The following is a 9,305-nucleotide window of genomic DNA, read 5'->3' on the forward strand; positions in this document are numbered from 1 at the left end:
TCGTCGTTGCGTTGGTAGAGTGGCAGTAGTACGTACGACAGCCGTAAAATTCGTCGGGCAAAATCCCAAGGCACAAGCACATGACACACACTCGGGTCGGTCAGTTCACACTCACCGTCCTCAAAAGCCGAGCCCGCCACGAGGAGAAGGTAGGTCCGAGCCGGACACCACCCGCAGTAGAATCTAGCCAATCCAGTTGCAATAAAGCGAGCTCCTCGTGACCCAGCCCCATGCCAGGACTACCCCACGACACAGCAAGCTCACCACACCACTCCACACGCAGCAGCCAGCTCCCATACTGTAGCACCCCACCTCACCATTAAAGAATCGAGCTAGCCAAGTGGAGAGAGAAGAAGCGAGAGCAGCAGCAGGGCAGAGCCGAGCCGAGCAGGGGAGCTAGCTGCTGAGCTAGCATGACGTCGGGGGCGGCCCGGGCAGCGGCCGAGGCGGCGGCGGCGGCGGACGGCTCGCTGGGCCGGACGCCCACCTGGAAGGAGCGCGAGAACAACAAGCGGCGCGAGCGGCGGCGCCGGGCCATCGCCGCCAAGATCTTCACCGGGCTCCGGGCCATGGGCAACTACAAGCTCCCCAAGCACTGCGACAACAACGAGGTGCTCAAGGAGCTCTGCCGCGAGGCCGGCTGGGTCGTCGAGGACGACGGCACCACCTACCGCAAGGTCACACCTCCTCTTCCCCCCTCTTCCTTTCCCTCCCTCCCTCCATTTTCTGGATCTTGCTAGCTCGGATGCGCACCAGATCTGAGCTGACCCCCGGTTGTTGAACTCGTGCCAGGGATACAAGCCGCCGCCGTCGTCCGGCCCGTTCAGCGGGGTCTCGTCGGCGGGCATGAGCCCCTGCTCGTCGTCGCAGCAGCTGCTCAGCGCGCCCTCCTCCTCCTTCCCGAGCCCCGTGCCCTCCTACCACGCCAGCCCGGCCTCCTCCAGCTTCCCGAGCCCCACCCGCCTCGACAGCCAGAGCTCCGCCTGCCTGCTCCCCTTCCTCCGCGGCCTCCCCAACCTGCCCGCGCTCCGCGTCTCCAGCAGCGCGCCGGTCACGCCGCCGCTCTCGTCGCCGACGGCGTCGCGCCCGCCCAAGATCCAGAAGCCGGACTGGGACGTCGACCCGTTCCGCCACCCCTTCTTCGCCCTCTCCGCGCCCGCCAGCCCCACACGCGGCCGCCGGTACGAGCACCCGGACACCATCCCCGAGTGCGACGAGTCGGACGTCTCCACCGTCGACTCCGGCCGCTGGATCAGCTTCCAGATGGCCACCACGGCGCCCACCTCGCCCGCATACAACCTCGTCAACATCAACCGAGCCGCCTCGGGCTCCAACTCCAACTCCATGGAGATCGAGGGAATGGCGGCGGGGGAGATCAGGGGCCGAAGCGGCGGCCCGGAGTTCGAGTTTGATAAGCGGATTGTCACCCCGTGGGAAGGGGAGAGGATCCACGAGGTCGCCGCCGAGGAGCTCGAGCTCACGCTTGGCGTCGGCTCCAAATGAGCCGCCATCGCAGAGCACTCATGCAAGATCCCGCCGGCCACGGAGGCCATCAACAAAAAGATCATGGCTGCTGTTCGATCAGCTGGGAATGCTGCAGATTCGAGAAAAGAAGAAGCTGGGAATGCTGCGATTTGGGCATTCGTTTGTTCGTTCTAGGTTTAGGCAATGAACATGTTGTTCGATTCCTCAGAGCAAGAGTAAAGGGATCAGAAACAATTGTTCATCTCAATCGACTGGGATTGTTTCATTATTCATGGATGTAGCTAGCTCTAGCTTAATTCTTTCTTCTTCCTTGTGTACGTTCTTGGCATGCATGTGTGTGCCCTCAAAATGCGTGTGAGCTCATGTGGGGAAAAGTCGAGTACTCCGTAGTAGAGTAAAAAAGTTTGATGTAGTTCGAGCTCTATGGCGTGATCTGAAACCTCTCTTTCACGAGGCTGCTGGTAAACCAGTACAGCAAGCAAATTAACCTCTTTCACTTTTGATTTCTTTACAGTGTACAGCGGGAGCATGTCAGCATGAGCAAGCAGGTTCAGATTCCCCGCCATCAGCATCGGCGCGCCATGGCATGTCTGCCCCCGAGCACGAGGGTTGTCCGACTGGAAACCACAGTTGTGTACTCAGAATTCGGCCGAGAAAACAATGGAGAAACGAGGCGTATACTACGTTCTTCGAAGAAATCTGAGCACGACGGTGCATGCCAGGCGAGGCTACAGCTGAATCCAAATGTCCAATTAATACTCTGTGTGCGTAGTACGGGAAATGTGCTGCTTGTGGCGGGCGGGGCAGGGAGGTATCTCCACACAGTGCCATTGCACAGTCACGCAATGAGCACGTTTGTCCGATTTCTGGGGTCGACGGCGCCTCCAGCTAACTGGAGCCGGTTGATTGGGTTGCGTGCTTGCTCGATTCCAATCCTCCAATTCACTGCCCGTCGCTGACATTTTCTTTAGATAACGTGTCAAGATCAATTCCAAGTCGCTTCTTACCGGTGTTGTACAGACTTCAGGGAAAAAAGAACAGAAAATTCTATTTTAAACCCTGAACTTATATTCTGTGAAGAAATTAACCCTAAACTCTTAACAGCATCTCCATCGGCAGGTGCCCTGGCAGCGTCTTATTAGGGACGCCGGCCACAACATCCCTAGATATAGGTAGGTTTCCCCACATCGGAAACCCCAACACCCCCACCACCAAATTAGTTTTCTAAAAACTTTATAAATTTTAAAAGACGTCGAAGTTCATCTAAATTTGTACAAAGTTTGCAAAATTTAAACCTAAAACATAAAAAACCTAACTACTGGCAGCAGACGTTGTACTCCATGTTGTCCATGCTATCACCTCCATTGTCGTCGTCGAAGCCCCACACCTCGTCGAAGTTGTCCTCCTTCGGCGGGGTTGTCGGAGCTGGCGCTATCTCATCCTCCTCGAGGTTGGTGGCATTCCGCTGTCCGTCACTAACCACCACTCTCCACTCTGCGACCCGTTTGCCGGCCGTTGGTGTTGAAGGAGCGGCTCAGGAGCGCCAGATGGCCTCACGCGTCTTCGTGATCATCAGGGAGTGCGGTACGCGGCTTGAAACTCGAGCTCAAGCTCCCGCTGGGCCTTCCCATTTTTTGGCGGCAGTGATACAAGGACGAGCTTCTCCTTTTTCGGTCGCCAGAGTTACATGCGCTCGTGGGGCGGCGAATGAGGTCGTTCTTCGCCGCCTTCGGGCGCCGGAGGTACATGAGTCTGAAAGGACACGAATGTCGTCTAGAGGGGGTTGAATAGGCGGTTTAAAACTTTTATGATATTGGCTTGAAGAAATGCGGAATAAAATTAGCGTTTAATTTGTCTAGCAAAAAAACCTATATAACTAGGGTTCATCTATGTGCACCAACAACTTATGCTAAGCAAGAAAAAACAATTATGTGAAAGCTAGATATAACTTCAAGCACGAAGGCTATCACAAAGTAAAGTGCAGAAGTAAATAGCTTGGGTATAGAAATAACCGAGCCACACGAAGACGACGATGTATCCTAATGTTCACACTCTTCTGAGTGCTACTCTTCGTTGAAGCGGTGTGGAGGACAAAGCACTCCAAACTCCATGAATGCATCACCGTATTCTGCTCTAGCCTTCCCACGAAAAGGGGAGTCCTCGATCCACTAAGGGACCCTTGAGGGTGGTCACAAACCCGTACAATTTGGGGAAATCTCCACAACTTAATTGGAGCCTTCCAATAAATCTCCACAGACGCATCATGCTTGAGAAATCTCTACAACTTAACTAGATGCCCCAAGAACACCACTAGGCCACCAAGCCGTATAGGGTCCAAAGACCCAAGAGGAACAAGCTACGTGTACATGCACCTAAAGGAAATATCTCACAAAATTTCACCTCCAGCTATCACCGCGGAGAACTCAAACCGATGCACCAAATACAATTACAATAAGACATAAGATGCTCAAGTCCACATTAGAGTTGGAGTTTGTGCTTTGTTGTGGGCAATGTGGAATGTGCGTAATGATTGCATCTTTAACAAAAAAAAGCTTTCCATCATTTTTGCAGGTAATTACTTTGGCTACCCATTGAATCCATATGTGGTCCTATCTGCGCCCAGAGGAGGAGCGCCTTGCTATGGATATTGGATGCAACCGACTGGCAATGGTAGCACGGGATTTCTACAGCCAGTACGGCTGGCGTGCTGATCGAAGGCTAACATGAGGATGCAAAGGCGTTTCATGCTTGTGCTGTTTAGATGGCTCATTTTTGTAGAAACTTTGAGTGATCCATGCGATGTAACGATACCTGATATATGTTGTTGGTGGTTGTAATAGTTGACTGCTTTTAATAAAGAAAGCTACATGCATCAATTGATGCAGAGGCTGGTCTTGCCCGTTTCGAAAAAAAAAGATGCTTAAGTCCTTCACTCTCAAATTCCACCAAAGCTATAAAAGCTATTGGGGTAATAATGGAGGAAGAACGAAGAGGAGAATATCAAATTTCTCTAAGATTTAAATCTAGTGGGTTCCCCTTACAAAGTGAGGATTTGATTGGTGAAGATGTAGGTCTAGATTTGCTCTCACCTTTCCCTCAAAGATATTCTAGAAGCATATGCGGAATGTTGAGCTAGGGCAAGCTCCACAAGGTTAACAATGGAGGTGAGAGAAAATGGAACCGCTACTCCTCTCGGGGAAGAATGCAGCTTTATATAGTATCCTCGAAAAACTAGTTGTTGCAGGCAACTTACCGCGGAGTCCCCGTCCTCACTTTGTCAACAACTAGTATGGTCGGAGTCTCCGGATTAGCAAGGACCACAGTCTCTAGCCTGAACAATCTCGAAATAGTAGGGCCTCTGGACTATCAAATAGTATGGTCGGAGTCGGAATCTCCGGACCGAGTCTCCGGTGTTAAACGAAAGCCTCTGGACCCGATATAGAAGCTGAGGCAGAGTTGCAAATCTGCCCAAAAATGCAAGGTCCGGAGTCTTTCCCGGAGTGTCCATCCTATGAGAGCCGGAGTCTCCGGTTCTAGACACACCAGAGTCTCGAACTCCAAAAACTGTTGAAACTAAAACTTCAAAAACTAGAGTTTGGAAACTCCGATCGAAGTGAAACCAATTTTGTTGACAATATTAAGAAAAACTAGAACAGATTTTTTCCACGAATTTAAAGGTAAAACCTCCCAACACGAAGAACATGTAAAAACTCAAATATCAGAAACACAACACGTATTTCATGCGAAATCCGTTTTCGATGAACTAGAGCTTATCATGGAAATTACTACAAGCTAATCACCACATTGATAAGATCCAAATAAAAGATAAGAAAGATGATGCCAATGATGCAAAGATCTGAGTTCTCTCCGAACGATACGATCAAGTTACTCACTCAAGAACCCGCCTGATAGTACGACCAACTAACCTATAAATTGTTCTCACAACTACACCATGAGACCGGTAAAAAAAAAGCTCTGAAAAAGGAACCGTTGCCTTGAGCATATTCTACTTGAGCTTGATGATGACGATCTTGTCCACCTAAAGATGGAACATCTTTCTTGATTGTGCTTACTTGACGAGGTCTATCGAATTGCTCCATAATCCACTATGGGAGAACCTCTTCTTAGTGATATCTTTATGTATCCGTAATCACCATATCTGGATGGCCATCTTCAAGCTCATGATCTATTCGAGATGGTTCATCTTGGACCTGCACACCATTTTTTCTTTCTTCATCATATTGATGTCTTGAAGATACACATGAGAGATCGCTCCATCTTCTTCAAGACATACTTGTCATTTGATCAGCTCTCTTATGACCAATATTTGGATCACTCATTGATCAATGCCTTGGTCATCATTTTATCTTCTTTTTTCGAACTTTTAAACCAACATATGATTTAAACATTGTCTATGGACAAAACCCACAAACCTAACTCTGAATGCAAACATCAGTTCACAAAAATTATCATTAATTACAAAACCACACATGGGGCACCATGCACTTTTAATGCCCCTCGTTGGCGCATTGAAGATGGCGAGGAACCTCTGCCGCCGCCGACTGGGTACATAGCTGCCTGGAGCTAGGGGGCCACGTTCCGTCACATCACTCTACGTCCGCCTAGGGTCTCAACATGTCCATTGATGACGGTGATCAAATTTCTCCACGTGGCCATTAAAAACGACGACCCGACGTTTCCCTCGCTACCCTCAAAATCCTACGTGGCGAGGAGTGCCGGGGCGCCCGTTTGGTGCCCTATCTGTAGGAGTCGACATGGGAGCTCCAACTATTCAATTCGGCTCGTATTACTCCCGGTGGTTTATGGGCCGCCCGGTGTGGCCCAAAAACACGCGGCGCCCTAGTAGCCACTGAGTCCACCGGTGAAGATGCTGTAAAATCTTATCGTTCGTTTCGTCAACTAGTGAATCTTGGTATCTATACCTAATAATAAATGAGCTAACGTTTCCGTGGTTTGGTCCATTAATTTACGCTTTGGTCCATCTTAGTTTACGCTTTCTAATGTAACCTGGCATCGTATCAATACAACATCGCACAAATACGACAGAGCTGTCCTGATGGATTTACTCGTCAGCCTAAAACATGGCAATTGAGTCCTGCTCCAAACCGCTATACTTTCGGACAGAGATTTGGTGCACATAAGCTCCGGTGATCCCTTTTCGGAAAAATAATTAAAAATCATATATTTAAATTTTAGAAAAATCTGAAAATAAATCATGATGTAGTCAGTATTGTATCCCACAAACGTGTAAATTTTCAACTGGAAATAATGTGTATTTTGGGCTGCACAAAAATAACAAATATGTGGATCTGAGTATAGTGATTCAAATCTCCAAAAAAAATTCAAAATTTGTCATTTTTGTGTAGCTCAGAAAACAAAACATTTGTAATTGAGATTTTATACGTTAGTGGAATACATCATTGGCTACTTTTAGAATTTTGCTATATAATTTTTTGAAATATATAAATATAATTTTCGAAAATTTTAATGCACTGAGATCACTGGTGCCCATGATCAAAAAAAACTTTTCGTATACTTTCCTGATAAAACTGACCGTCCTACTAGATTCAGGCCACCGGCGGCAGCCGAGTCCGGCTCGAAGTCGATCGATATACTGGCTTCGTACAAGTAACCACGATGTGATGGATCAAACACCCGGCCGGCAGCAAAGAATACGAGATCGGGTACGGATTAGAGAAAGAAGAGGACGAGGAGACGATCCCGCTAGCGGCTAGCCATGGCCAAGACGTGGTCGTACGGTTGCTATATATAAACGCTCATATATCTTGATCTCCAGGATGGAAATTCGACCAAGAAAAAGTTTGTGGCCGCTTACGTCGTAGGTGATGGAGAAATACGGTGTACATACCGGCGTCCGGTTCAATCTCGCCAGCGGCTGCGCCGCATCTTCTGCTCGTTGGGATCGATGAGCGCCACGAAATTGTAGAGGTATGAGCGTGCCGGCAACGTGTGCCAATGGCGCATCAAGATCTTCTGGAATCTGGAACCCGCCGGCCAGCTAAACGTCCAACAAAGCGGGGAGATTTGCATTGATCGGAAACAGATGACACAGTTCGGCTTCCGGACTTCCATTGAAGTCGATCACGAACAGCATACCTACTATAACATAATTGCTGATGCAATCAAACTGATTCACGCCTTGGAATCAATACTCATGCTGGCTTTACGATCAGAGCTATACTATGTATATGTGGCTTTACCAATCAGATTGCTTTTTTTTTTCTTCTCACGTTTACCAAGCCCATCGCCAGGCCGGATCGATCAGTGCGCTGACGCCAGCACCGGATCAAGAGATATCGATGCAGTACGCCACATATATTATTGTGCAGAAGTGCAATGGTGCTAGCTCTCCTCGGCCGCGTCGCTTGCCTAGCAGGATCCTGACAAAACTGGCCTGGTCTTTATTTTGGTTCTCTTTCACACGGTCAAGCCTCCTGCCTTATTCTGTTGCATGCATCCACGTTGTGGGCGGGTTTCCTTGTACGGCGAGGAGCCACAGTATAGCGTCTCAACGACTCTAGGCTGGGCAAGACTCAACACGTTAGGGTCTTTTGGTTTGACTAGCAAAAGTGCCCGTGCGTTGCACCGGGAGAAAACCGAGCGTTGGTATGGTTGTTTTTCATTAAATATTTTTCAGCTATGATAAATTTAATTACTTAAAATTCCAATTTTATTGACAGGACTCATTCACCAAAAACTATTTCTTTGTTTTCTCGTTTTGATAGAAAAATATGCCCATGCGTAAGTAGGTGGGGCCCGACGAGCGGGCATTCTTTGCTACGGATTTACTTTTATTTTGCCATGACATCATTTCGTGTAGCAGTTATCACATAGAATACTCGCGGGTTATACTTGGAGACAACTAAGAATTCATGAGTGAGCACTTAATAGGACAACTACAAAAGTCATAGTAAAGATTTACTAAACCAAAAGTGTTATGTCTAATATCCACTTTGTGACCAGATGCTTGTTTAAAAAATGCGTATGGGTTATGCACTTCAGTACCTCACTGCATTGCAGTAAAAATAGCAGTTACATTATTTTCTTCCCTTATAATGTGTGATATTTTTTATTGTGGGATATGAGGATCCGTTGAGCACTTGACCAGGCCAATCTGCTCGTGGAACGCGAACATACACACTTAGCGAAGCACCACATATGATCTGTCTCTATGTGCATATGAGCGGCAATGCAAACTCGACAATGAATAGTAGAAGGTTGTTCCGACTTCTTAGGAAACCAGGACAAAGACACATCCGTATATACTTAGCTAGCAACTGCATTTGCATATGAAACAACAGATCTGTATGGAGTACTTGGAATAGTAATCGATCCAAAATAACATTCCCAAATTCTTAAGCGGTGGTGGAATTGAATATAGCATGATTTACGTGCTGAGGTTAAGTACGTGCAACTGGCTCCGGTACCGATGAGCAGGCCACTTCTGGTCGTGACGATTTGACAAAATCTGAAACCGTCTCCCACGGTTGTGGCAACTGGCAAGGCATCAGGCCAACGACTTGTCGCGCAGACTCGTCTCCGCATAGGTACATTACGGTGGCGAGATGAATCTCTCTCATACGTGCATCGTCTCTTCGGCAAACAGCAAGGATCAGGTAACCACTTTCGGCCGTGGTGTGCTTGGCGCTGTCTTGGACTCATGGTCTGCCTACCAAGCACTGCGTCAAAGTCATAGTCATAACCGGCCTGCGTCGGACGATAGTGTGGCGCGCTGCCTCTGCCCGTTGAGATGATATGTCTGATGGAAGAAGGAGGTC

General features: G+C 48.4%; 1 protein-coding gene across 1 annotated transcript; it reads left to right on the forward strand.

The window, feature by feature from the left end:
- The first annotated feature begins 221 nt into the window (after positions 1-221).
- Positions 222-1,834, forward strand: LOC127332901 (protein BZR1 homolog 1). Its single transcript, XM_051359232.2, has 2 exons — positions 222-677; positions 793-1,834. Exons 1-2 carry the CDS (start codon positions 414-416, stop codon positions 1,501-1,503), a joined length of 975 nt encoding a protein of 324 aa, XP_051215192.1. The 5' UTR covers positions 222-413; the 3' UTR covers positions 1,504-1,834.
- The last annotated feature ends 7,471 nt before the right edge of the window (positions 1,835-9,305 follow it).

Source organism: Lolium perenne, chromosome 2 (assembly GCF_019359855.2).
Source record: "Lolium perenne isolate Kyuss_39 chromosome 2, Kyuss_2.0, whole genome shotgun sequence".
In the NCBI taxonomy this organism is placed as follows: domain Eukaryota; kingdom Viridiplantae; phylum Streptophyta; class Magnoliopsida; order Poales; family Poaceae; genus Lolium; species Lolium perenne.

Bases quoted from the DNA above. Each gene is read 5' to 3' on its own strand.
- LOC127332901 (XM_051359232.2), top strand. From the start codon at position 414: ATGACGTCGGGGGCGGCCCGGGCAGCGGCCGAGGCGGCGGCGGCGGCG. The intron at 678-792 runs GTCACACCTCCT...AACTCGTGCCAG, and splicing joins ACGGCACCACCTACCGCAAG to GGATACAAGCCGCCGCCGTC.